Genomic DNA, 26,395 nt, shown 5'->3' with positions numbered 1-26,395 from the left:
TGTTTATGAATTGAATGCAACGAGTCTGATTAACATTTGGAGATAAGATGTAGATGCTGTTGCTCTTGAATCGTTTATTCGAAGCCGAAGTTCTTATGTGTAATACCTTCGTTTGTTCAAATACAATGATGCTGTTCATCACACTTTCCAATTCATCTAGCTTATCATCTGATAATTCACTCAAATGATACAATTTGTTCACATCAGATCCACCACACTTCTTCATCCATCTACCACCTATCTTTCCACTTGCTTTCTCTCTATTACTCTTTCGAACATTTAAAATGACAATGCTACTTTAATAACCCTTTGTTCCATATCCAGTAATTGGTGTTCAATCCAGTCATATGAATTCTCTCCATTTTTCGTTACCATTTAGTTTAACATGAATATAGATCTGATACTGATTCAAATGAAAGAGAAAAGAACAGCATTGAGACTTCTCAGCGGGTCCCCCACACTGGTACTAACTCAACTCGTAATGACTTAGCTTCCTAGATCAGACGGGTTAGGGCGCTTTCCACTAGATATGACCGTTCTTGTTTTCTTTCTTTCACTAACCCTTTTCAACAACACATTCTTATCCTCACATTCCTGCTGATGTCATAACAATCAACACTACATCCTCTTCCTTTAATCACAATGATATTATCAACAAACACATCAATTACGACACTGTTTCAATCCTTCACTCATATTCTTCAGAATCCACTTCTCATTCGGAATCTCAACTCCTTCAGTCAGCTCCTTTCCTTTCGTAATAACACGATCACACGCCTCACGGACACTTGAAGGAGCAAATTCCTGAATAAATCGCAAATCTAACACCAGAGCGTATAGCCCTGCCTCAGAGAACTACTCTCTCAATCCAATTCATCACACTCACTTCATTCACTTTGATAGTTGACCATTCCTGATTCTTCAACAATAGTGCATAGAACGACTAATCATAATATCCATGATTTCTGGAATACCGAAAACAAGGCTTTTTTCATCATATTGAATGATATTGGAGACATGATCTTCTCACATTGACGTAATACATACAAAAGACGCTTCACCGCGGTTATTGTACCAATCTGAGGGGATATCACATTTTCGGTCATAGTAGCGTGGAATAAAGGAATGCAAAAATAGGGAATAAATGGATATGTAAAAAGAAGGCCTAAATTGCATAACCTTGAGAGCATCAGTACAGATTTCCTGTAAGAGCAGAATAGTGCAGGATGTCATGAGAGATTTGAATTGTTCCAGAATACGAGCAATGGAACGAGTGACCTCAGGCAACCGAAGACAGAATTTGTTGTGAAGAAGAGGAAGCAGATCGAGTGAGAAGAAATAGAGATCCGAGAGAATGATGCTGATCTGAGAATAAGAGTGAAGAGAGAACACACACCTTGTGATCAGACTGTTGAACCCAATCTCGATAAATACGTCCTTCAATGGCTGTGATGGCTGTAAGACCTTGTTCCAAACCTCCTATCAAGTAACCAACAAGTGAAGAAGTTAGTAATGGTGAGACTGATGTGATCAGTGGTCCGAGCAAATTATAGACTGAGGCACAGTGATTTGACACAGTACGTTTCTCAATACCAAGGTCTGATCGATATGTGATCGACTGTTTGTCAGCAATTGGAGGTGGAAGTTGGCGCAACGACATCTATGGAGAAACAATGATTGGAATGTTTACAACAATATGACTCATTACATCAATCACAGATTGCTGCATGGTCTCTCCTATAACTCGTATCACATAGCATTCAAGATCACAACCAACATCACACAGGAGAGATGAACCTCGTATCAAAGGAACCACACAACCTGCCAGACATTCAAATGAATTCAGATCCATTCCTGCTTCTTCACCATGCGCCTATGTCTCAATCAATTCAGTTATACTCACATAAGCACTTGCTTGTGTTACAAACTGATTGATCTCCTTAGACGCCCAAGCAAGGAACAGAGCAAACAGACTTGGATCATTCTTACAAAACAACAGATCGAAATTTACAGCGGCGTCTTGAACACATTCAAAGAATTGTTCAGAAAGCCCTGAAATAAGTGATGGAATGTCTCCGCACGGTTTGACAAAGCGATGATGATTGGCAATCTCATCACTGGTACGCTCCAAATAGAGTAAACGTGCTTGTTCCTCATAACCAAGACCTGCTAGTAATCGACACAGTCGACGCCGATCTGCTCGATTCACATCTGGTGCGAATAGTTCATCGACTAATTTGGAAATCAGTGTTTCAGATTTATTAGTGAGCTAAGGATGATAAATGGAGAATAGAGGTACATTTGTTGACAAATCGAGAAGAAGAGGATTTGAAGCAATATCTGCACTTGCTAAGTCGTTTTGAGCTCGAATACACAATTCAACTGCTTCTGAAAAGCGTCTCTGTATGTAAGAACATGCATATACGAATTACTTGGAAAATAAACAAATCGATATCATCGCACACTGTCTTTATCCAAGCAAGATTTTCGGGAATAACGTAGGCATTTGAATGATCCCGATGGATCAGAGAATCATCTACTGTCAACGAAGCATCCTAAATATTGGTCCATTCAAACTATTTCTACTTTCAAACTATCCAGCACCGTGTATGTTTGGTTCAGATTTCTTCTTAACTGCTCCATAGAGTCGTCCATCTTCTGAATTTCCTTCGAAAATCCGATGAACTCATTGTAATGGTCAAAAACGCTTTCCTTTAACGAAGTCTCCGTTTCATACTATAAATATAACTACATCCCATTCATTTCACACTTTCAATTGTTCCAATTGATGACTGTATCCTCGGTACAAATCTACTGTCTCCCTTGAAAAATAATCGAGTGCCTCCTTCTCTGCATTAAACGAAGGATTTGCATAGTGACTCACTACATTAATATCCGCCATCCTCGATATTGATGAAGATTGTTCGTTCGGTTGTTGCGGCGCAATTGGGGCGAAACTGTCTGGGGATCCGAAGACCGAATGGGAACCGCAACTGCCGCAACTCCAAATGTCCAATGGACAAACGACAACCCTTCAAGCAACCTTCATACCAGATCATGTTTATCTCGTTCTACAGTTGTAGGAATCTCTTGTATTCCATTATTCCTAGTGAAGGTTTTCGACCTAGTGACATATCTACAGGACCACTAATCTACCAAATTCTTGTTTCCATGTATGTTTAGTGTTATTGATAGTCTTCATCACTGAACTATGTATTTGGTGGAATTGGATCTGCCAAACACCAATTTTCTATTGTTGCATTCAAAGATACCTATCTCATTCTTCAAGTCCAACTTGAGTATTGGAGCATTCTGTTTTTCATTTGTAGTACATGCGACGTTTTTGTAGGTGCATTGGCTTTGTGTTGTCAGTGGAATGGGGAACCCTGTCGCATTTCTTGTTTGGGAACGTATTCATTCCTATCGTTCTGTTATTTAGATATCCAACGGTTCTGTCTGCTTCTCACAAAGTTTCCTCTCTACTGTTATCTTCCCTTGTTTATTCACAAACACATCACAAATCTTCAATATCTGTATTGTTTTCTGCAAAATACGGACACATCTTTGTCAATTTACACTGGTCACACTTAGGTTTGCTCTTACAAATCTGCTGTCCAAACCCCACAAGCAACAAATTCACATCAAACCAATATTTCTTTGGCATCCATGCTTCAAGTTGTTCCCGTGTTTTCTCAGGTGTCTCTGCCTTCGCCCACTGTAAGCGATTCGCAATACGATGCACATGAACATCCACAGCGATTCCGTCAACCTTATTCCAAGCCACCTTCAGTACTAAATAGCCCATTTTTGGACCAACACCCGGGAATTTGACTAACTCTTCAATAGTTGCAGGAATGTCACCATCGTACTGATTAATCACAATCTCCGTAGTATCCTTAATATATTTAGCTTTACGCCGATAGAATCCGACAGGTTTGATTAGTGATTGGAGTTTCTCCTCTGAAGTTTCACGGATATGTTCAGGCGTCAAACCATACTTTCGAAGACGCAATACGGCTGCCATAGTCACTTCATCCTTTGTTTGCGACGAAAGCATCAAACCTATCAATGTCTGATAGCGATAGAGCTTCGGTTCTGCCTTTGGATCGGGACAGCATTCCGAACCATTTGAATCGACTGGAGCGTCCCGCGCCTTTCGCATCTCTTGGATTAACTACAAATTATTCCATCCGAATTCCACAACTTCATATTCCTTTTCAAAGTTCTTAGGAATGGGAGTAGTCTTTGTCTTCTTCTCTTTTACCTCCTTTCTACAAACCTCACCTCATCAGCTCCAACCCATACTTAAGCTCCTCTTCATTTGTTTCCACCTTCGAAGAAGAAGGGGTATCTCGTTTTGTTCGGCTCATCGATAAGTTTGTACGCTCGGTAACGGTAGATAGGATAAGAGAAAACGACCGATGAACAAATGAGTGACGCCAAAGATCTTTAGCCAAACGAACTGTTCGGAACATGGCTCATAGACTCGAATTTTCCACGTCCACAAGAACTCAAACAATTCTCCTAATGTGGAAGCAACATCCGGATTTTCATTCCTTGTTGCGACTCTATAGGAATTCGTCCTTTTCTCGGTCTATTACCTCTTCCTCGCATCATCTCCCTCTGTTTCCTTCTAAACCCTTTTATCGAAGGTAAGAAATCATGTAGAATATATTAGCAATAGATTTACAGAGCTTCTTCCAAAAGCCGCTTCAACCACACTTCCAGGAGAATTGGTAGATGAACCGGAGGAACAGCGACCCGAGCTTTATGCAGTTCCAATCACTCCGCCGAATCTGAGTATAAACGGTAATGATGTTGGTCTGCGACCAATGTCGTTGGAAGATTTTCGAAAGAAGATTTCGAGCTTTCAAGATAGCGATCGTTGGAAGGAATTCAATACAGATGAAGGTGTCATCGAGAATGAACGCGCAGATATCTTAGCTGATCGAATTCACGATTTGCTGAGCTATCGAAAGCAGAAGTTTGTGTATGAGATTGTTCTTCTCTCCACCCATAGTTATCGGGAGTTGCAAAAGTTTATTATGCTTCCTTCACCTATTGATCGTCAGGCTCTGTACAAATTGCTTCGAAATCTCGATAAAGGACTTGATGAAGTCTCACCTTCTCTTTTGCCGTGGATTGAGTCCTATTTCAATGGTACCGAGTTTCCTGAAGCTGGAGAAGAAAAAAAGGAAGTTCAACTCCAAGTGGATGCCTTAACCAAAGTGACTGAGAAGTTCTTCCGTGATTGGGAGTGACAATTGCTTCACTTCCTCATCTCTAGAAATGTCCAATACGATGGCTTTCAATGGCGAGTGAATGTGGTTCGGGATTGCATCGAGAGTTATGTGAGCGATGAAGAGTCCAATCGATTGTACGCCTATTTCAATCAGTTTGCCGAGTCACCAAGGAAAGCTTCCTCCCTCGCTCAATTCCTCAATCGAATTGGAGTAGGCATCACTTTTCTCTCTATATCGTAGACGATCTTGAAGTTCAACGAACATAGTGGAGATCTGTTGGCATTGATTGAATGGGTTGTGAAGGGATTGACAGAATTTCCCCTGATTTCGATCAGTGCGGTTCAAGGCCCAGAAGTACGTCGCAGAGATGCAGAACGGCACACACTGATTTGTGCATATAACAAATGTCGCTACCACAGTAAGACGAATATCCGAGTAAGAATGAACATGAGAATCCACATCAGAGTAATGCAGAACAAGAAAAAGGGGCTCTATTATTGGCATTCCGATTATCAACTCTATTAGATGATAACCAACATTCCATTTTATTGAACCGATTAAGTGAATTCCAGAATTCTGGTATGACTGAAACGGATCGACAAATCTTCATTCGTGATGTTTGTCAGTTGTGTGGTCGTTCTGCATACCTTGTTCAACCTTCTTTAGAACAATATGTTGAAGTACATGATGAGATTGACTTGTAGGCTGCATTACTAACAATTCCAACATTGGAACATGTTCGACGAATGAAAAAACCTGTGCTGACTGTGAAGGCAGTTAGTTTGTATTCACGTCCTGATGTTGGTAGGATAGGATAAGATGGTGTCAAATAGATGTGAATGAGTTAATGAAAGCATCTATGAAGAAGAAACGCAAAGTTCTGACATTTTCTTCCAATACGCCTTATCCCCTTCCTGTTTCTACTTCATTGTATCAAGTGTTTGTCCACAATTTGCCTCAAGGCATTACAGCGGAAGAATTGGCTCGCGCTTTCCGGAATTGTGGAACAGTGAATAAAGTGGAGATTTTGGATTACTCATCGCCGAATGAAGAGAAGGAAAAGAAAGTTGCGAAGATCCGACAGACTAGCACTGAAAGCAAGATGTGATTCATTTCCACGGGGATTATTCATAGTTATGGATTCGTTCATTTTGAAGATAAAGCAGCGCGAGAACGCGCTCTGATTCCTGCGATGCGTATTTTTGGTGTTCAGATTCGTAATTTGCTATGTCGTACGGGTACGATTGATGTATTCTCTCAATGAAAGAACCGGCTGAGAACAAGCGAACATTATTTGTGGGTAACATCGATAAAGGAATTACAGGCGATGAGGTGTCAGCTGCACTAAACAGTATTCTCCGCCCTCACCTTCAAATTGAACTCCAAGATGTTCCTTCGCCCGGAATTTTGACAACGTCAGCGGGATATTGCTTTATCGAATTTGATTCCCATCAATTAGCTTCGATGTCATTTTCGCTCCTTTCAGGAGCTGTGGTGAATGGAAAGGAATTGAAGGTTGGATGGGCTCTAGATAGCAGCGATGCACGGAAGAAGCGTCAGGAATATAAATGGGATAAGTGTCACTTTTAGTATATTGTTTGAAAAGAAACAGAGAACTACTTCTATTCAATGAATAAGACATACCACAACATACCGTCAATGCCATTGCTCGCTGAGAATTGTCCATTACAACTTTAGGTGCTGTGATTCCCTTCTTGAAGTCCAGTACTCGCTGGAACATTGGAGAATTCTTAAACCTATGTTTCATCACCATTTTCAATAACTACATATCAGGAATTACAATAAATGAAATATTCGCCCCTCGGATGAATAGCCGTTTAAAAGGAGATTCGTCCTTCGATCCTCGCGTCTTCATCACAACATTAGACATGTGAATATTCCAGTTGTCTTCAACTTCTTCAATACGTCCACGATAGAGTGAACCATCTCTTGTTTGAATCAGCACAGTACATCCTTCTGCCTCATAAAGAAGTAAAGTTGGCATTCCAATGATTCTCTTTCCTGTTACACTCATAGTAGGATAATTGTCTAAGCAGATAAAGAGAGAGTGATGGATTTAGGAAGTGAAGAATTCGTCTTGTTTTCTGACATTCATAAAAAAACCATGGAAAATAGCCAGCAATGTGATTTCACAAACAAATCAATACATTATAAGAAACTACGTACAAGACTCCACAATCCCTCCTTAGAATTTGACTCCGAAACACTATCTTTCGGTGGCTCAGGTTCAGGTTCATCTTCGCTATCACCATCGCTAATGGCTTCCTGTTTCACAATATCACGTGGCCTATGGAACTTCTTCAGCGCAGAAGGATCCACTCTCTTAATGGAGGTGGATGTACTGACAACAGATGTGTTCTTGACAGACTCTTTTGTCTCTGGAACAAGTCGTACCTCAGACGTCTCTCGTAGGTCGCTTGACTGGTACTCCACACTCGCTTCATCGACAGGAAGGGGATCCAAAGCCACCATCTCCACTTCACGCAATAATTTGCTTCCAGAGCTATCATAGCTGCGAGCGTCTTCAAAATCTGAAGAACTGTCACTTATCGCCTCAGCCACAGGCTCTTCATGCTTCATAGCCTTCTTACTCTCACTCTTCACAACTCCTTCATTCTCACTCTCACTCTTCACAATAACCTCTCCTTTCAAACGTTCTTTGTCCTTCACATTCTCTTGCTTCGTATGTCGATGATGACGCCTGACTCCACGACTCCGTGTTTTTTCAAGCAACACTGCTTCTTCACCAGGAGGAAGAGGTGTCATAGGTGAATTTAACTCCACAGGCTCCACATACTTTGGATTGAAGAAGGACAGAAGAATGGGAAGAAAGAGGAGACCAAAGGCCATTCCGTAGATCACCACTCCAGTCATCATTGTGAAGAAGGTTCGATTTGATGGCACATTCACTGTAGACAGCATGAAGACAGAAAGGAATGTCGTAAATGCTGAAGTTGTCAGAGAACGACCCATACGAGTCACAGCAAGAGAAGCACGTTCTCCGCCTGTCTTGCCTTTACCATCCGTCTCCACAAAGGCATGAGTAACATGAGATGAGAAATCCACAGCAATTCCCACACTCATTACCATGCACGTACTCGTGATTGCATTCAGATTGAGACCAGTCAGAGGAATCCAAGCCAGGATACATACGTCAGCCAACAATACTGATATGACTGCTAAGAATGATGGTCCAGGAGGTAATAACAAAAACAGGACAATCATCACAGCAAGGGCAGATGTTAACAAATTGATGACAGTTTCATTGAATGTGATCCCAACCATTTCATAGTAAGGATACATACTACTATACGAAGTCATACTAATGAAAGGACCATATTGATCTGTAAAGTTTTGTAAGACATCTCTCATTCCAAGTAAGGTTGCTTCACCAACTTCCAGATCGGATACAGCAACTGGATCGATACTGAAACGCACTTTAGAAGCTGGGATTTGATAATTGGACATGTTAATTGAAATGTGTTCAGCAATACGTTTGTTTGACTAAATGTGATTTGAGTTCAATAGACATGCATTCAAACAATCCAGTAAGTAGTAATAGAACATGACTCCTGAAGCTTCAGCTGGTGCCACATCACGATTCTCCAAATACGAATCGAATGTTTCCCACGGGTTTTCATATGTACTCATCACATATGGGACGTCTTTCACATCGTTAATCACTTTCGAAATGATTTCCTGTGACTTAGTAAATCAATGGGAATCTACGCGTCGTGTACTTCGTGTGAACTGAGAGTCATAAAAGATCACATTCAACTCTGCTACTTTCTCTTGGAAATGTTTCCTTGCTGCACCCAGATAAGCTGTTACAAAGCTAATCATGAAAACTAAATATTTCAGTTACCTGTCTTCAGCCACAGCATCTTCAGGAACAATACCCTGTTGAATTGTAGTAACCTTATATGCACTGAATGCAATGAGAGCAACGAAGAGAAGGAACACAAGAATACGTGACCAACCATGAAGATAAATCTTTGAGATATAGTCACTATTGGTAAGAATCGAACAGAGAAATCAAATTCAATCACATTCAATCATCATCACATACCGATACAACTTGGTTAGGGCTCCATTGTCCACTTCTTCATCAGATTCAACTCTTCGTTTGTGATGTCGTTTCTTCTTCTTTCCTGCATCTTTTGCTTCTTGCTTAGCAAGAATCAAGGATAGAGTAGCCAAATAACAAGTGAATGAACTCATAAAGACACATGTCATAACGAGAGCAGAAGATAAGCAGAATGTGCGAATGCCTTTGAACGAACTGTTGACTCCCACTACACATCATCAATCTCATACTCCACTACTCAAGAAAGCTAACACTGTTGTTAGTGTTGAGAGTGTATTGAACAATGCTGCTTCACCAGCTACCTCTTATTCATTCCTACAAACACTTACCAGCATGAACAATGCGATGTTGAAGGGAATGATTCTTATCACCACGATACACCAAAATTGTTAACAACACCATGTTATCAACACCCAAGCCAATAGCCAGAAACACAATCACAGGAGTAATCGTAGTCCATGGGAGACCTACCAACAATGAGAAGCCCAAACCCATCACAGCAGCGATTAAAACACATCCCATTGCTAACAGAGCAAGTTGGATACTAACTCTATAGCTATCTTCATGGAATGCAAAAATCAGCATGATTATCACAAGGATAATACTAACCACTAACTTTGTCATAGTGGTTAGTGTACCTCGTTCTACTTCATTGGACAGTCCGTAAGAAGAAGTGTAATAATACTCCCAATATTTGGAATTCTGTTGAATGTCTTCCATTTTGGCTTCAGCTTCATCAATCCATTGGTGAGGAATTGTTTCATTCAATATTTGATAGTCCAATCCAAATACGATCGACATTGCACTTGCTTTGGTAATTCCCATATTCTCATCCTGACATGTCGTAATGTTAACTGTACCACACTAAAAATAACAAATTAGCATTAAACCAACCGAACCAAACACATACAAGAATGGAACATAATTCATCTCGCTTGTACAAATCTTTTCTACTTTATCACCAGTTAGTTTAACTGTCTCCGAATTCCAATCGAAATACCTTGATATTACTGTTCCCTCCTATACAAACATGAATGGACTAAAATGCAGACAACTGTCATCTGAAAGCTTTTGGCAGAAATCTACAAATAGTACGTGTGTATTTTTCAAATACCTTCATAGTGTTTTCCTTCTACAGTGATATCCATAAGACTCTTCTCCAAGTCAAGCAACTCTAGCAAAGCATCATTGTCGGAAAAAATGTTCCCCTTGCGAACAGGAACGGCAATAATATTAAAGCTGTCATCGGAAGGAGTGAAGTATTCTTCGTAGGTTTCCTTTTCTGTATGACTTTCGCTATTCTAGAAATAATAGACACCAAAAAAACAAACAGAAGGAGTAAACAAATCGGCTATATCATTGTTCTTCAAGTCGTTTAGACGCAAGAATCCCAAAAGAGAAATAAGCAGCACAATAAAATAAATGACAAGAGTTCTCTTTGGGTGAGTACACACTTTCTTCACATCAGAGAACAATCCAAATAATACCTTTGCAAGTTTTCGGAATGCCTGCTTAAGAGAAACCTGTAGTTTTTCCTTCAGTCTTCGAAGGCAATCTTGACTTAACCACTCTTCGTCAATACTACTCTTTTTCACTTCAACAGGTTCAACAGAAGCCGACGGGTCACTCATTCGAGAAAAGTATGCACTTCTTTCAAAGACTAGAATTGGCAGAAATATGGTCAATTTGAGTCCGTACGAACACTATACAAAATAGGGTTATTTATGACGAATTACGCCTATACAATCTTTTATTCCCAATTCAGAACACGAATCCATAGGAAGTTAAGCCATGGTGAATCCATCACTCGCTTTACTTAGAATCAGCATTCATAGCCTATCTTGTATTTGTTAGGGTGCTATTACATCCTTGTCACTTCTATTCTCTGCAATGAGTGCTCTTGTGTGTATTCGACGACTCTGCAATCTATCGCCCAAAGTTGCCACAGCAACACACTCATTTGTGCGATGGGCTAGTACATCAGAGCAAGAGAAGCCTAACACTACTGGTATGTATACTCGTGTTGTCTAATCAAATAGAAGTATCTAGAATTCAATCCACCTCATTATGTAGGAAAACGAAGCAGAACGTATCTTAAAGATTACGGTTGTTCCCAATGGAAAGACCAGAGAGAATGCATACATTCTGTATGATAGTGAAGTGTGTGATGGTAAGGATTAGAAGAGTGCTTGATTCTAGGTGCCATAATTGACCCTGGACTGGATGGATACAAGCTGTTGCGTGCTATTGAGAAATGTCAGACGAACATTAGCCAGATCATCTTAACCCATGGTCATTTGAACCATGTTGCTTCTATTGGTGAAATTATCCAGAATTTTGGATCGATTCCTATCATTGTGAGTGAGTTAGATCTTCCCTTCCTCAAAGCAAATCGTGTTTTAAATGAGGATGAAATGGAACTAAACAAAATCAAAGATGGAGATCAAATTGAGGTTGCTGGACACAAGGTTGAATTGTGTCGTTCTTGTAATCCCTAGGGAACTGCACTCCTCACTCCAGGTCACACTCCTGGTTCCATGTGCTATCATTTTGGTAATTTCTTGTTCTCGGGAGATACATTGTTGTGTAATGCGATTGGGAGTTGCGACCATGAAGAATCGAAAAAGCTGGGACTTACTTGTACAGAGGATCAGTTGAAAGAATCTATCAAATCGAAACTCTTCGTTTTACCCAAAGAAACGATGGTATTACCTGGACATGGTCAGTTTACGAATATTGCCACGGAGGCTTTGTTGAATCCCATTGTTGGAAGAAAAGCTTCTATTTCGTTTGTTTGTTGAGTCATATCCAAGTGACCGTTTTATCTTAACGAAACCCCCAATGATTTTCAAGTCAAAGACTCTTCAAAGAAGGATAAAAACATTCGAACTGTAAGAAACATGGGATAAAATGTTGATGGGTCATAGATGGAATTCCTTCAATACATCAGAGAACATGAGCTTTTGCCTATGGCCATGTTGCAGCAATTATGCGAAAGTGTAGGTACCTGTAGCATATTCGATGTCTTAGGTGAAAGAGATTCTGATTGAAGAGAATACTGTCCAACCGGTTCACAGTCCCGTAAATGTAAATAATCACCTTTCAGAAATGACCTCCTAGATATGTGGTGACATTCATGGTCAATATAGTGACTTGTTGGAACTATTTTCAACAGGAGGTGATATCCCGGAGACAAGTTATATTTTCATGGTACATATGTGTGTATGGCTTGATGGAAGGGTGATTATGTGGATCGTGGGTATAATTCTTGTGCCACATTTCAGTTATTGATGAGTTTGAAGCTTTGGTACAGGTAATTTGGATATCCAATCTAGTTATCCCGATCGAATCACTCTTCTGCGTGGAAACCATGAATGTCGAGAAATTACACGTATTTATGGTTTCTATGCGGAAATTATACAAAAGTATGATTCAACAGAACCATGGGTGTGGTGTACCGATGTGTTCGATTATTTGGGTATTGCAGCTGTATGAGAATAGATAGAGATGAATTCTAGTTGGTCGATAATCGTGTTCTCTGTATTCATGGCGGTTTGTCTCCAGATATCGCTACAATCGATCAAATACGTACACTGAATCGCCTACAAGAGGTTCCTCCAACAGGATGTTACAGTGATCTGTTGTGGTCGGATCCTGACAATGTGGATGGATTTCAGCAGAGTCCACGAGGAGCTGGATACCTGTTTGGTGAAGATCCAGTGAATGTGGTATGGATACGATCATGACTGGAGTGTAGTTTAACGAAGTGAATGGATTGGAATTGATATGTCGAGCTCATCAAATGGTTCAACAGGGATTTGAGTATATGTTTTCAAAGAAGAATCTAATTACAGTAAGGAGTGTGTGATTGAATGAATGGAAGGTTTGGTCAGCTCCTAACTATTGCTATCGATGTGATAATGTTGCTTCGATTCTCCAACTGGATGAAGGATTGAATCGGACAATGTTGATCTTTAAGGAAGTGAGAATGAGATGTTGGAGTGAGAAGTAGAATAAGGAAAAACAACAGAAGGAGAGTCAATCAGGTTCTTCGTTTCCCTTCTTCAGTTTCTAGGATATCTATCTTAAATTGTTTGTTGATAGAAGTGTTATTCATGATACAGAATGAACAAACTATCATAACTGTTCATTCAAACAACACAACAATCCATCTCCTTATCACTTCATCATCCTTTCTTCAAACAAACACTGCAAACAGTATCCATTTCACCACGATTTGCTGTTGAGAATAACTCTCGTCGAATCTCAGGTGTGATTTGATAATGGAAATGGTTCTTCAACACTGGCTTTAAGGCTTCCTTTTGTTCTGCTGTCAGTTCCATCTTATACCTCTGAACAAATGTTAGTAGTGACTAAATATCATTCTTTTTATCAATACTCACTTGTTGCCACAATACAGGCAATTCACGATTATCAGATTCAAATGCAGCAAAATACTGAACCAGTGCATCAATCAGAACATATGGTAATGAGTATTTCTTATTCAATAGTACAGTCATAAATAACGAAGTTGCACCTGAGTAACTAACCAATCAAATATCATATTCATTCCCACGGTAATTGAGTCATTTTCATCAAAGCAGCTGCACTATGTGCCATTGGAATTGATACTTTGGCAATAACCGAACTCACAATTAAAGCTTCTTTTAACGTGCATTCATCCTATCAACATCACTAATCTTCATCATTCCTACCTCACATAAAGGAAGAAGAATTCCCTTAAAGAATGCTGCTGGCTTATACATTGCTTTTTTTAAAGCTTGATACAAATGATAGTTCAGTTTCCTAAAGATCACATGAATCCTTTACTGGTACTTATGAGCCTGAATGTCATCAATCACAGCAGGGAGTAGAATCGTATTGTAAAATCGCTGGACAACCTTTGAATTCATGTTAGAAGCAAAAATGCGAGATGCTGCGAAGGTAGCTTGTGGAGACCACTTATCAGGCTCTGTAATCCACAAAATCTACACATCACTTGTCCATTCCAACATCACCTCCTCCCAATTACTCAAACTTGGAATAATCTTGAAAGCCTTCGGAAGCTTACCAGAACGATAACTAGAATCAAATCCATCAATCAATTGTACTGATGAAGAATCCCTCCAACCGATGTATACACTTTAATTACCTTTGGATCTAATTGATGGGATTCCTCCTCGTTCTGTTGCTTCTCCTCAATCTTTTGCGTGATCAAATCTGCTAATGTCCTTCGTCCACCATTATCCGGTGCAAAGAACATCTTTAATGCCTCCTATCCGGAATTTCCACTTCCAACATCCTACGTCATCCTCTACACTGATCTTGTAATCCTTGATAAATTCCTCCGATTCTCCCTCATCAGAACTTAAATCGACCATATCATCCTCGTCATTCATATTGGAAACCACAAAATGGAAGTCTTTCTCCGTATTTGCCTCTCCAGCTTCCTCGTTGTCACTTAATTCCATCTATACGTTATTCAGAATAATTCAACCACAACTTGCTGCTCGTGAGCCATATTCAAGATCTTGCGGGAGAGATCCGCTGGAATGTACTCATCCTCCTTTATCTCCTTTTCATTTCGCTTTTTCACCTCTTTGTAAGTGCGGTTATCAGCATCAATCGAGAAATCAACAACAACACCCAACACCTACCTGATCGCCCAATGGTTCATGTCGCTGACGTCTACGTCGTCTGTGTTCCTTAGGCATGAGATTGGAAAGAGATTATTGTGATGATTTTGATTTCAAACAAGCAAAAACGTAGTAGGAATAACAAACAATACTTATCCTATTTATTGTGGACTCATCACCTCGTTTTGTTGATTGGCCATTTGCTCTCGAAGTTCATTCATTTCCTTCACTTGATGCATTTCACCGCTAATCTCTTGATGAACCTTGAAGTATTTGAAAGCACACCGATCAACACATGTTTCCTCTTCAACGTCCAAATTCTTTACTAGGAAATTATGTACACACATATCGAAGCATGCGCTCGCCATTCTACAAGTATTAGATCGACACCCCACATTTCTCGAACCTGGTGTTAAAATCATTTACAACTTGTGCCTGAACATAAATTGTATCAGCTGCAGATGGTTTCGTATTCATGAAGACTGCTTTGTGATCAATTGAATTCTTATAGAACACAACTATTAGTGCATTTTCCAGAACTCATTTCCTTCTTTATGTGATGTATCCTTCATGACACCATCCATTCAGAACCACATTGTATAATCTAGGATCGTCTTTAAACTGTTTTGTCACCATAATAGGCCCATTCAGGACAGTATTGACTGTGATCTTCGCCTTTTCAAATACCTCAGGAAAATGTCTAATATCCATTTACCTATCATTTGTAACAAAAGTTGGAAAAAAGAATGTGTGTTTGACCACGTGCCTTCTCGCCATCTAGTTTTAAACCGAATACTACTCCTTTGTTGAAGGGACAACTCTCTCAGTTGAAAGAATGAGTTCTTCCAAATCGAAAATGGATACTGGACTGACGACTATCCAGGTTCAATCCGAAGCGTGGAGAAGAAGGGGAGAAAACGACAGAAATGAATCAGCTCGAGTAGACAATGCTGTCCCCGTGCCGAATAGGACACTTCGTTCTTTCGAAGTTGGGACAACATCACCAAACGACACGGAGACTTCGTTCACCAAATCAATGTCTTCGCCCTCAGGTGAGCTCTATGGAACCGTTTTGACTTTAGAATACTTTAGTACTACGGCAAGTGATGATATGGGTCGAACTCAATTCTATCACCTGGCAGGCGAATCTCCCAGTCTCGTGTATCCTGCCGAGCCCTATCGTGCTTTTGATTCGCAGAGATCTTTGGATATCCAGGACTTTTATTCCTATGGACTTCCGACTTCCAATTTCAGTCGTTCTGCTGACCTATCTGTTCTCCGACACGACTCCAGTTCCACTTCACCATCTTTCAGCAATATCTATGGATTCCCTCCATCGAGACCAACCAGCTACTCTCCCGAAGACTCTTTCTGGATTCCGCATTCTTCTGACCGTCCCTCCTCCTTCTTAAATTCTTATTCCTTTTCCCCTTCGGATGAGGCGCAGCGAATCTCGCCACGAACTAATCTGACATTCACCTCTCCTGAGAATTTTGTCTTGCCCTCTTCATCCTCCTATTCGAGAACTCCTTATCCTCCTCTACGACATTCTCCGAATTCCAGAGGAGGTCCTTCAGGATTGGCGACCAATCCACCTGTTTCGATGTCCAACACCTCGCTCTCTTCCATGAACTCGTCCATCCCAGTGTATCCTCCATCCTCCACTTTGAGCACCAATCTTTCTTCATCATCTCCACCTCATACCTCCTTGCGTGACTTAACATCGGCTGGTGAATACATTCCTCCTAGCATCACACCCATTCAGACCATGAAGCAATCCTCAGAGACTGATGCCAAAAAAAGTACCGATTTGTGTATGGAGGAAGCAAGCGAGACTGCAGGGAATGGAAACCCGAATGGAGGTCAACGTCGCGGAGGACGTAGAAAGAATGGCCGAGTCACCGACTCCAACTCTCAGCTGTTGGTTATCGATCCAGAGAAGGTTCGAACGGATCCACGAACGACATTGATGATTCGTAACATCCCCAACAGGTGAGTGAAAAATTATGGTATTAAGACTAGTTTCACTCAGGAAGTACTTTTGAAAATCGTGAACGGGTACATCAAGAATCGTTATGATTTCTTCTATCTTCCGATCGACTTTCATACTCAGTGCAATCTAGGTTATTGCTATATCAATGTAGTGGATGTAGCTACGGTTCTCGATCTCTACAATAATGTAATTTTGATCTCCTCCTCCTTATCTAGTTTCATAACAAACACTGGCCTAATACTCCTTCACAGAAAACATGTCAGATTTGTTATGCTCGCATTCAGGTTGGAATGATGATGGTGAGTGAGTCTTAGGGAATGGATCAGATGCTGGAGCATAGTAAAGATTGGGCTGTCATGCATTTACCAGAGCAGTTCCGTCCTTTGTTCTATGAACGTACTGTTGAAGTAGTTGATGGAAAGGAACAAGTTGTGATGAAGAGATTGTCTCCGGATATGGAGATGCGCATGAGATAAGGCTCCTTCGAAATGGGGCTTATTTTCGTATTTTGATTTCTTCTTTTTGAGTTTTCATTCAATTTGTTTGTTGGAAAGATGGGTAGATGTCAATTTGATGTGATTACTAGTTGATCATCTTGTATTTGCCAAGTTTGTTTCGACGCTGTGAATGTTATTTCAATACTATCAACTCACTCCACCTGATTGTCAACCATGATGCCGCTTTTTGCTTCGTTCTGATTTACACTGTTCTGATGCAAAGATTTGTTGCACGATCCATTTTCAAAAGAAGTTTGTCTGGTTTGCTATCCTATAGGAACATGACCACTAGTGGCCTTCAAAGTGAAACTGATTGAAGATGAATTCACAACTGAGGAGTATGATATATTTGCAGAAGAAGGAGAGAATCTGTTATCAGCAATAACGAATCATGACATCGCAATCCATTGTATCTTTCATTGTTACATTGATGAACAGCGTTCTGTGGAGGTCACTGCATATGTGGAGCATGTGTTCTGAAGGTCTCACCAACCCTCGACAACCAATTAACAAAATCCGAACAGGAAATTGCTCGTCTAAAGGCTGTTCATCGAATGGAGTCCCAGTGAGCAGAGAGAGATGGAATAACCGACTAGGATACATCTAGCGTGTCAGACGAAGGTAGTCCCTCAGATGAACGGAGAAAGAATCGAGGTTAACTATAGTGAAGACTGTATTGTTTGTAAACTGAACATAGCAAAACCGCGGTTTCCATTGATTAGTTTTGATTACTCATTTTTCAATCATGTTTGGATTTGGGAAACGTATAAATGTCAATGATCTGCGAATGTTTTGTATTCGGGGACAGGAACGAATTAATCTGGTATCTCTCCTTTACTTTACTTATTCAAAGGCTGTGCAGAGAAGGAATGCAGAGATTGCTAAATTGACTTCGAGCATAGTAGACCGTTATCAGAAGGGTGAAGTAGAATTAGCAAAGATTCAGGTTAGAGTAATGGTGAGTTCTCATTCCTAGGTTGAGGGACTCTATAACGAGAAGAAGATGGTATTTGTCTTGCAACTCCTTCAAGTGTATCTTACCACAATTGAGAGTCGTATAGATGTAATTCAAACAGAAAAGAATGTTCCTGCTAATATGGAAACTTGTATAGGTTCCATTCTGGCATGTCGAGGAAAAATGGAAGTTGATGAATTGGGCCCAGTAATAACCTGATTAAAATGCTGCTAATTCATAGATATGTGATATTCTTGAAAAGAAGTATGCCGATGCAATTCCTATGTTGAAGAACTGTTGTGATAATCGTATTTCGACTCGTTTGATCCCTTCAATTCCAACAACTACGGAGATTGACTCATTGTTATCTGAGATTCTCAGTCGACGAGGAATCACTTACAGTATGAGTAGTACATGTATGTTATCATAGTACCTGCTACAGAAGCCCCCATTCCACCAGTTCTCCCCATCGAAGGAGCTAGTTCAGTGCCAACGTTTGGTCAGGCTCCTCAGGCTCCAGTAGATCCTTCGCTACCAACACCTGCTCCTCCAATGGTTCCTTTCATGTCAACTCCTGCTCCTCCAGAAGTTCCTTCATTTTCAACACCTGCTCCTCCAGCGGTTCCTACGCTGTCAACACCTCCTCCAACAGTGACTCAAGTCCCACCTGTACAACCATCGAATGGACCTTCTTCGTTCAATCAGAGTGGTTTCAATGTGTTCCCAACATTATATTGTGTTTGTCCAGTAACAGATTCACACCACAAAAATGTATTTCAACTCAGTTGGTAACGTACCAACATACTTCAACATTTTTTCACAAGCATTCTGTGCATTCTCATCAGTCTCCGATAACACAAACAATTCATAACCGCTTATCGCAGTTAGGTCCTCTTTCTCCAAATCCACAAATACTGGACTATTCAACAGACATACCATAGAAGACTTAGATCTCTGTGACTTCTCCTGTTCGATCACATTCTCATCAATTTCCAATCCATTACGATGATCATCCAATTGCTTCCTAACAGAATCGATGGGGAAGTATTTCCATGTCCTATTACACAATAGTTGGGATCCCTTGAACTGTGCCTTGTAACGCATTCGAGGACATTCATGTACATACAAACCCAAAGAGTAAACAGATTTGTGCATCTACAAAATCAGGAGGATTTATGCAACTCCACTTCTCGACACAATTCAATTTCTTTCAAAGCGGCAAGAATTCCAATCGATAATGCTTTGAACGGTGTCTTGTAAAGGAAGTACACAGAAGACTAAGATTCACTCATTAACAAATACCTCACAATGGTGGAAGGGAGAATATCAAGAACTGAACAAGCAATCAATTCATCATCAATATACCAATTCCACCAAAAGGTTCCCAACTTGTTATCATTGTCCTGTTCCATGCGGGATTCACCAAGAAAAAAAGAGAAACTATTGTACTCCATTTCGTCTTCATTCTCATTAAATTCATCCTTCTGGAACTCTTTGTATAAATTAAACATCTCTTGCGAAGGATTCTTAGTGGCTGGTACCAATTCCGTCCGAAAAGAGTGCGGTTTCAACTCAGTTGACTTCTCCAACTTGGTTCCATTCAATACGAATTCCCCACGAAGAAAACGTTCAAAACGATTCAACACCTAAAACAGAAAGAACAGAGTGGACATACTCTACGATGTGACCGACTTGTTTGAAATTTCTCTATCGGGAGAATAATGGTACGGAGAGTACATCCAGTATCACCATACTCCGGCTGTAGATACAAAAGATCTCCACAACGCCTCCATCCCGTGAGCATCAATTCTACAAGTAAACAAAACAGAAAGAAAGTACTTTCATAATCAGAACAAGGCATAGATTCAAAGTATATATTAAGTCTACTGGTTATAGCTATATATCTGAATTACTTTGATGTGGTTTCATTGTGGCAATATCCACAATCATCGTTGGATTCACCCAATAACTATCTGTTACATAAACATAATATTCAAAACGTGAAGTATACAGATATTGTTTTCAGACATCTTGAAGAATAATGATGGAATTAGGAATGACGAAACAAACACTCATTCTAAATATTCATTTGTTTTACTTGCTCTTCTCCAACAGTTTCCTTTAGTTTCTTAACATAGGGAGCCAAGTACTCCTCTAAAGTTCCATCTACTTGTTTCTTTCCAGATTTGTAAACCTCTGTTTGCGCTTTTAAATAGTCCAGAATCTGTTCTTGAAAGAAGTGCTGCTTTCTCCGAAAATTCGGAATCAAATCAACACAGGTATAATCAAAAGGAGGGAATGATGTTAATTGTGTTTGGTACTTGAATGAAATTAACGTAATCTGGTATATCAGAAAAGTACAATCACTCAAATTCACACATGATTGATCGAACGAAGATTCTCCCTCCACTTCATCTTAATGTCATTTCTTAGTTCAATCCTTACTAATCAAAAATAGAAGAAGAATATCGCGAATCGATTGTAATAACCGTTCTCGTATCTTCATCTGACTACAAATCAGGAACATCAAGAATTGTTACCACTCCAGCGTAATAACCTCTTTCACTACAGTATGAAGAAGCTTTGTAACATCATATGCACGTTTTGAAATCTACCCTTCACCCATCTATGCCAATGCTCACCACAACCCTAGTATAAGAATTCAATTTCTTTGCAATAAAGTTTTCATCTGATACTTCAAATCCATATTCACCATTATCATCTTCATGAACATCATATTGAATCCACTCTGATTCAGATCGCAGTAGAACCTCTCGACAAGAACCAAGAATCGATTCAATGTGGCTTTCACACCAATGTTCCTCTAATTGCGAAAGACAATCCCGAATGGGATGATGGTCCTCCTCCACAAAATGCCGTTCTTGAAGTGTAGCTTCAATTTCCAATGCCTATTAGTTACATACAGTGAAAAGAGCAACAGGTCGCAAACTCTCTCGAGTTTGTGTAATTTCAACAATCGTTGTAGGAAGAGAAAGTTGAATCTGACGGAGAATCTCTGTCTCTAGTGGTTCGTAAATGCATTCTTGGAATGGTTCAATAAGAGAAGAATCGAGATAGAAGAAGTGATCCAGAAGGAAGAGAAGCATTTGCAATGTGGTGGCATATCGCGATGAAGTGGTTTGATTTGTCAAAACTTTCAATTCATTCTCACCCACAACCAATTCCGAAGGAGACATCAGATTCTGTTTGATGAAATGAGCGAATTCGAGAAGAACAGGATTGAGAACTTCTTCCGTAAGATCCAGTATATGTAACATTTGAAGAAGCGAACGAAGAGTGGAATCATTCTGAATCACCAGGGAGGATGGAGAAATGTGAATACATGAATGAAGTTGCTGAGAGAGAAGATTTTGAACACGCACAAATTTCCGGTTGGTTGCTCGTTGCAAAAGAGAAATCAGTTGATCATTCGCATGCTCTTGTTGCTGCAGAGTTTTTAAACTAGCACGATTGGATACAATTGTATTCACTGCACTCTGTAGATCACCGTTTGATAACGACAATTCGATTGCCAAACAACCTTCATACACAGTTCGATATTCAGATACTGCAGATAATAGAATGGAAGCATTTTCCAGCCGTTTCAAAATAGAATTATGTCGAGCCACTAACTCACTCGCATTAGCACTTTTCTTTAGCTACATTGGATTCGCTCAAAACTATCGTACTTCCTCTTTTGCCACTTCAGATACACGTGAAAACTCATTTTGAAGCTTCATATACTCAAGCATAACAGAATCAGGATTCTGACAAGATCGATGAAATTTCTCATAACACTGTTTAATCACAGCTTCAAAAGCAATCGAAAGAATAAGAAATGAAACAAAACGATACTTTGTTCGTCGTAATCTCCTTCTCCATGGAATTAACAATCTCCTCTAACGTTTTCAACGCATCTTCCTGTTCCTCCATTTGAAATAAACAAGCAACTCAAAGTGGCCAAAAAAGGCATGATTTTCTTGATAACAGAACTCATAAGAATACACCCATACTGACCATCAGATTCATTTCTAATGAATTCTATTGTAGCGATGAAGTGGATTTGATAAGATTAGGCAATCCGATGTGATTTCGTAAGTTTCATTGCGGATGAACTCGAAATGGATGCAGATATGAATTTACTATCATCATTGCGGAATGGTGTTGTAAGGAATAGAAAAGGGGGTTCAAGGTAGATTCTGTGTTCACTTTTCAAAAAATTGGTTCCTGATATGCATCTTCCCAAATGGTTCGCAGTTCCAGGTGAGATATAGAGAGAAGGATTGAAACTAGGTGACGTTTTAACGCTTCAGAATTGTAACATAACTTCCTTTGCATCTGGCTGTCGACAACTAGGAGTCAGTGAAGATAAGATCATATCCATTCATCTCTTCTCAAATGGTACTGTAGGTTTAAATAATATCCATCATTGCTAGGTTGAAGATCTACTTGATTGTTGCATGGCTTTTTTGCGTGTAGTATTGAATCGAAGTATAGTGAATGACCTTACAATTCAGAATTTGCGGTCACTAGGTAATGATTGAATGAATGGTTTATGAATAGTAACGAATTATGATAAATGGAAAAGTGCAGAACCGAAACCGTCTTCGTACTCTTATACTCCTCGTATCACACAAGGTTCACCATTCAGTCCTAATCGAAGGAAGAATTCAAAAATGGTAACAGAGGAAGAGAGGGAATTGTTACGAATCCAATTGAAACAAGAATTGGAGAAAGAAGAGTCTTCCCAAATTGCTGAATCTGCAACAGAAACAGTTGTTTCCGAAGTGGACAAGGACATCACATGTTCAGACAACTCGAATGAGGAATTTGGTCTCCCTTCGATTATTGATGATCCTCCCTCCATTGAACGATTTGAATTGATGAAAATATTAGTGGAATTAGAAGAACAGTGGAAACAGGAGAAACCGAAAGTAGCTCCCCGTCAAGTATCCTCACCTCGAATACATTCGGTTCCTCGTCCTACATCTCGTCTTATTGGCTCTGTCAAGTCATCAGTACCAAACCCATCCTCACTACAAGGCAAGGGGTTGAGTGCTCAGATCAAGTCATCCACTGTTCAGTCTCAAAGCAAGTCACTCAATGCTCAGACCAAATCACCTAGCAAAGTCAAACCATCCACCACTCAGAATAAACTGCCTACGACTCAGAATAGATTACCTTCCATTCAATCACACTTGCCTTATTCGTCTCAGCAAGCAGGTATGAAGAGTCGATATCTGGCAGCATCTCAAACCCTCCCACGAACCACCAAACCAACACTTATCTCACAAAAGCCCGTTCAAGAGAAGAATTTAACACAGAACCGATCCAGATCACCTCAATTCAGTCCTGTTCAGAATCCGAGAATCTCACTATCCACACAATTCCAACCGTTTGATAGTAGTTGAAATCGAGTTGAATAACTTCCAGTGGTGATAAAACAAGGTCGATCGAAACTGCCATTACCAATGGTAGAACGATATCCAATGCTTCAGAGTCTGTCGACACGTAATAGCTTAGTTGAAAGAGTTGATAAACCCGAAGTAAGAGTGATAAACTAGACTGACAAGTAGTATGAGAAGAACTCCAGGATCCCTATTCCTCGAGTATGTGAGTTACAATGAGTCAATGAATAGAGAACCATAGATGCTTCGATGATGCTACATTCACTTAAGATGGATACAATTTGATGGTTAGTGTTTCTTTACAAACAAAGGAGGATCGCATCGCTCCAATCACTGCAACAAACGCAACACTCATTGCCGTTACCAATAAACCCACAGTTTGAAGTGTCTCTATGATTCAACTCCTTTACTCATCCCTACGACGTCTAACTCTGGGTTCTTCATTCTTCATTCGCACCATTGAACTACGTCAAGAGACAGATGGGAAATCAACTCGCTAGAAATATCAATACCTTCTTTCTGCGCTCTTTTCAACGCACTTGAAGGAGGAATCGAGATATAGAAGTACTGTGTGTCACCTACTATCAATCATTCTAATCATCTCCTACGGATGATCTTCTCAAGTGGAAGAGACTGAGAACCTAATGTCTAGAGAGAATCAAAATACAACAAAACAAACGTTCAGAATCGAGTACACAGCAGATCGATCCTCGGCAGATGACAACAACTCTGACTTAAAATGCAAAACAACCTTGAAATCATTAGCAAAACAAATTAAAACAGAAGAAGCAACATAAAGAGAAAGGATCGGATGAAGTAACATCACGTCAAACAAACGAGCCACTTCATAAATTGAAGATAAGGAGTGTGAGAATCTAAATGAGATAATCAGAATAAATTCGTACAAGGTCAAAATCCATGGAAGAATCACCACAGGTATCTTATCCTACAATCAATTGAATGAACAAAATCTACTGGATTCTTCAAAACTGGAATCAATTCAGGACATCGAAGATTCAAAATTGGATACACCAATTGGAGTAATTTTTCGACTTCGGTAAGATTTGGAGTCATGAAATCTCTACTATATCACTACAACGACACAATTAAACTTCAAATAGGATTCCATCAACTGTTTCATAATAGTGTATGTCCAATTGAGATTAAATTTGCTGTAGATCATAAGAAACTCAACGATGTCATGAAATCCTTGATAATAGTGCATTGACGGGTGTTCGATTAGTAGAGATCGAATCAAAATTGTCAAATCTCTTCGATGCACTATCCTAGAAATGAAACAAACCATACAGAGACAACAAGTCTTCATTACTCATCTTCTTCGATTCTTTAAAATGTCTACAAATGACGCATATTCATACTTCCTCACACAAAACTACGATTCACATCTACTTCAATCTGATGATCATCACGATAGGCTTCTTCATAGGCTATTCATCATTTCTAATCATTGAAATAACTTGGACATTGAAGAATATTCTCTGGATCTGCTCCAATGAACAAAAGCCATGCCACCTTCCTCACTTGAAACGTCATTAATCCTTTCTATACCAATCAGATCTACAGACAATCAAACACTTCTAACCACACTCTGTTCTTAAGGAAGGCAATATCGGGCTATCACTTCACTTCGTCTTTTCATTCTTACAGGATTACACTTGACAGCATCTAAAAGTTTCTTTTCCTCCTTTTTCCGATAGTCTTCCATCCAAATAAAGAATTATATAACCATGTCTGTTGTCAAGAAAGAAATGATGATGTACTGTTTTGATGTCATCATCAACCGTCTTTCAGGATATCCCCTTGCTACACCGGAGTTTGACACATCGTTAAAATAGTTGGTTAATCTAGACTCTGTTATGTTGTAGTGGCATTTTTGTAACCTTCCACAAGGTCAAAGGAACAAAGAAATCACTTCGAGGATGTATTGGCTGCTTGGCTCCAATCTCCTTAGAGAATATGCGAACATATGCACTGTACAGGTAGTCTTTGGATTGTAGTATTTCTAGTTAGTGCTTTTAGAGATGACCGATTCCGTCCGGTAATGTTGGAAGAAGTGCCTCATCTCGAATGCGAAGTATCTCTACTTCATTCCTTTGAAAAGGCTCGAAATCCTTTGGATTGGGAAGTGGGTAAACACGGCATTATGATCGATTTCGAGGTCGAAGACCAATCTTTCAGTGCTACATTCCTTCCTGAAGTCGCTTCTGAAGAGGGTTGGGACCAATTGACAACCTTGAAGTATCTGGTTGCAAAAGCAGGATATTTCTTCACCGAGTACGGAATAGATCTATTGAATGATGTATAGTCAATTGTTGGATTCGATTGAACTGACTCGTTATCAAACTGAAAAAGGATTCTTATCGTTTGACGAATATGTTCAAATGACCAAAGATAGAAATCGTGATGTTACAGAGTTGTTGAAGGATCGAGGTATTGACTTGGATTAGTAGTCATGTTTGTTGTTTAACCATCTTGAGTGTAATGAATCATTATAGAGTTATTGAAACGATAGTAGATCGATCCTAGTGAGTGGG

At 39.8% G+C, this 26,395-nt stretch overlaps 16 protein-coding genes across 16 annotated transcripts; 7 read left to right on the top strand and 9 right to left on the bottom strand.

The window, feature by feature from the left end:
- Window positions 1-1,279: 1,279 nt before the first annotated feature.
- JH06_1304 (hypothetical protein) lies at window positions 1,280-2,902 on the bottom strand (the record flags this gene model as incomplete). Its single annotated transcript, XM_014672989.1, has 7 exons — window positions 1,280-1,660; window positions 1,694-1,873; window positions 1,904-2,269; window positions 2,300-2,401; window positions 2,433-2,555; window positions 2,587-2,736; window positions 2,771-2,902. The coding sequence occupies 7 exons, from the start codon at window positions 2,900-2,902 to the stop codon at window positions 1,280-1,282; spliced, it is 1,434 nt and encodes a 477-aa protein (XP_014528475.1).
- Window positions 2,903-3,514: 612 nt separating this feature from the next.
- On the bottom strand, window positions 3,515-4,370 carry JH06_1303 (endonuclease III-like protein 1; the record flags this gene model as incomplete). The annotated part of the gene is made up of 3 exons (XM_014672988.1): window positions 3,515-4,174; window positions 4,205-4,271; window positions 4,306-4,370. The coding sequence occupies 3 exons, from the start codon at window positions 4,368-4,370 to the stop codon at window positions 3,515-3,517; spliced, it is 792 nt and encodes a 263-aa protein (XP_014528474.1).
- Window positions 4,371-4,527: 157 nt separating this feature from the next.
- On the top strand, window positions 4,528-6,833 carry JH06_1302 (hypothetical protein; the record flags this gene model as incomplete). The annotated part of the gene is made up of 9 exons (XM_014672987.1): window positions 4,528-4,652; window positions 4,685-5,257; window positions 5,288-5,453; window positions 5,484-5,678; window positions 5,708-5,917; window positions 5,948-6,047; window positions 6,077-6,347; window positions 6,378-6,481; window positions 6,511-6,833. The coding sequence occupies 9 exons, from the start codon at window positions 4,528-4,530 to the stop codon at window positions 6,831-6,833; spliced, it is 2,067 nt and encodes a 688-aa protein (XP_014528473.1).
- On the bottom strand, window positions 6,676-7,278 carry JH06_1301 (hypothetical protein; the record flags this gene model as incomplete). Its single annotated transcript, XM_014672986.1, has 2 exons — window positions 6,676-7,000; window positions 7,031-7,278. The coding sequence occupies 2 exons, from the start codon at window positions 7,276-7,278 to the stop codon at window positions 6,676-6,678; spliced, it is 573 nt and encodes a 190-aa protein (XP_014528472.1).
- Window positions 7,279-7,412: 134 nt separating this feature from the next.
- JH06_1300 (hypothetical protein) lies at window positions 7,413-8,732 on the bottom strand (the record flags this gene model as incomplete). The annotated part of the gene is made up of 1 exon (XM_014672985.1): window positions 7,413-8,732. One exon carries the CDS (start codon window positions 8,730-8,732, stop codon window positions 7,413-7,415), a length of 1,320 nt encoding a protein of 439 aa, XP_014528471.1.
- A 36-nt stretch (window positions 8,733-8,768) lies between these two features.
- JH06_1299 (hypothetical protein) lies at window positions 8,769-10,982 on the bottom strand (the record flags this gene model as incomplete). The annotated part of the gene is made up of 12 exons (XM_014672984.1): window positions 8,769-8,963; window positions 8,994-9,099; window positions 9,130-9,273; window positions 9,334-9,559; window positions 9,590-9,649; window positions 9,681-9,895; window positions 9,968-10,215; window positions 10,246-10,351; window positions 10,382-10,433; window positions 10,466-10,652; window positions 10,683-10,808; window positions 10,839-10,982. The coding sequence occupies 12 exons, from the start codon at window positions 10,980-10,982 to the stop codon at window positions 8,769-8,771; spliced, it is 1,809 nt and encodes a 602-aa protein (XP_014528470.1).
- Window positions 10,983-11,241: 259 nt separating this feature from the next.
- On the top strand, window positions 11,242-12,152 carry JH06_1298 (metallo-beta-lactamase family protein; the record flags this gene model as incomplete). Its single annotated transcript, XM_014672983.1, has 4 exons — window positions 11,242-11,376; window positions 11,425-11,521; window positions 11,551-11,819; window positions 11,850-12,152. The coding sequence occupies 4 exons, from the start codon at window positions 11,242-11,244 to the stop codon at window positions 12,150-12,152; spliced, it is 804 nt and encodes a 267-aa protein (XP_014528469.1).
- A 489-nt stretch (window positions 12,153-12,641) lies between these two features.
- Window positions 12,642-13,426, top strand: JH06_1297 (phytochrome-associated serine threonine protein phosphatase; the record flags this gene model as incomplete). Its single annotated transcript, XM_014672982.1, has 6 exons — window positions 12,642-12,664; window positions 12,687-12,840; window positions 12,870-13,079; window positions 13,109-13,204; window positions 13,235-13,333; window positions 13,364-13,426. The coding sequence occupies 6 exons, from the start codon at window positions 12,642-12,644 to the stop codon at window positions 13,424-13,426; spliced, it is 645 nt and encodes a 214-aa protein (XP_014528468.1).
- A 112-nt stretch (window positions 13,427-13,538) lies between these two features.
- JH06_1296 (bystin) lies at window positions 13,539-15,065 on the bottom strand (the record flags this gene model as incomplete). Its single annotated transcript, XM_014672981.1, has 10 exons — window positions 13,539-13,724; window positions 13,755-13,896; window positions 13,928-14,034; window positions 14,067-14,157; window positions 14,188-14,339; window positions 14,370-14,433; window positions 14,463-14,626; window positions 14,658-14,822; window positions 14,855-14,947; window positions 15,009-15,065. 10 exons carry the CDS (start codon window positions 15,063-15,065, stop codon window positions 13,539-13,541), a joined length of 1,221 nt encoding a protein of 406 aa, XP_014528467.1.
- An 83-nt stretch (window positions 15,066-15,148) lies between these two features.
- Window positions 15,149-15,384, bottom strand: JH06_1295 (hypothetical protein; the record flags this gene model as incomplete). The annotated part of the gene is made up of 2 exons (XM_014672980.1): window positions 15,149-15,312; window positions 15,333-15,384. The coding sequence occupies 2 exons, from the start codon at window positions 15,382-15,384 to the stop codon at window positions 15,149-15,151; spliced, it is 216 nt and encodes a 71-aa protein (XP_014528466.1).
- Window positions 15,385-16,590: 1,206 nt separating this feature from the next.
- On the top strand, window positions 16,591-17,456 carry JH06_1294 (hypothetical protein; the record flags this gene model as incomplete). The annotated part of the gene is made up of 4 exons (XM_014672979.1): window positions 16,591-16,979; window positions 17,010-17,166; window positions 17,196-17,264; window positions 17,295-17,456. 4 exons carry the CDS (start codon window positions 16,591-16,593, stop codon window positions 17,454-17,456), a joined length of 777 nt encoding a protein of 258 aa, XP_014528465.1.
- Window positions 17,457-18,222: 766 nt separating this feature from the next.
- Window positions 18,223-19,224, top strand: JH06_1293 (hypothetical protein; the record flags this gene model as incomplete). Its single annotated transcript, XM_014672978.1, has 4 exons — window positions 18,223-18,423; window positions 18,454-18,639; window positions 18,674-18,833; window positions 18,863-19,224. The coding sequence occupies 4 exons, from the start codon at window positions 18,223-18,225 to the stop codon at window positions 19,222-19,224; spliced, it is 909 nt and encodes a 302-aa protein (XP_014528464.1).
- JH06_1292 (arginine-tRNA-protein transferase) lies at window positions 19,189-20,293 on the bottom strand (the record flags this gene model as incomplete). The annotated part of the gene is made up of 5 exons (XM_014672977.1): window positions 19,189-19,587; window positions 19,620-19,709; window positions 19,740-20,078; window positions 20,108-20,241; window positions 20,272-20,293. 5 exons carry the CDS (start codon window positions 20,291-20,293, stop codon window positions 19,189-19,191), a joined length of 984 nt encoding a protein of 327 aa, XP_014528463.1.
- A 2,260-nt stretch (window positions 20,294-22,553) lies between these two features.
- On the top strand, window positions 22,554-23,843 carry JH06_1291 (hypothetical protein; the record flags this gene model as incomplete). The annotated part of the gene is made up of 5 exons (XM_014672976.1): window positions 22,554-22,598; window positions 22,629-22,695; window positions 22,726-22,838; window positions 22,869-22,965; window positions 22,996-23,843. 5 exons carry the CDS (start codon window positions 22,554-22,556, stop codon window positions 23,841-23,843), a joined length of 1,170 nt encoding a protein of 389 aa, XP_014528462.1.
- Window positions 23,844-24,200: 357 nt separating this feature from the next.
- On the bottom strand, window positions 24,201-25,566 carry JH06_1290 (hypothetical protein; the record flags this gene model as incomplete). The annotated part of the gene is made up of 13 exons (XM_014672975.1): window positions 24,201-24,230; window positions 24,309-24,421; window positions 24,449-24,488; window positions 24,520-24,591; window positions 24,622-24,715; window positions 24,746-24,786; window positions 24,816-24,924; window positions 24,953-25,111; window positions 25,149-25,196; window positions 25,228-25,288; window positions 25,319-25,403; window positions 25,449-25,475; window positions 25,507-25,566. 13 exons carry the CDS (start codon window positions 25,564-25,566, stop codon window positions 24,201-24,203), a joined length of 939 nt encoding a protein of 312 aa, XP_014528461.1.
- A 22-nt stretch (window positions 25,567-25,588) lies between these two features.
- On the top strand, window positions 25,589-26,308 carry JH06_1289 (hypothetical protein; the record flags this gene model as incomplete). Its single annotated transcript, XM_014672974.1, has 4 exons — window positions 25,589-25,695; window positions 25,727-25,840; window positions 25,872-26,135; window positions 26,167-26,308. The coding sequence occupies 4 exons, from the start codon at window positions 25,589-25,591 to the stop codon at window positions 26,306-26,308; spliced, it is 627 nt and encodes a 208-aa protein (XP_014528460.1).
- Between the last annotated feature and the right edge of the window lie 87 nt (window positions 26,309-26,395).

This window comes from Blastocystis sp. subtype 4 (genome assembly GCF_000743755.1).
Source record: "Blastocystis sp. subtype 4 strain WR1 chromosome Unknown seqid_0064, whole genome shotgun sequence".
Taxonomy (NCBI): Eukaryota; class Bigyra; order Opalinata; family Blastocystidae; genus Blastocystis; species Blastocystis sp. subtype 4.
The sequence above is the reverse complement of the archived record's forward strand: the minus strand, read 5'-3'. Positions and strand labels throughout refer to the sequence as shown.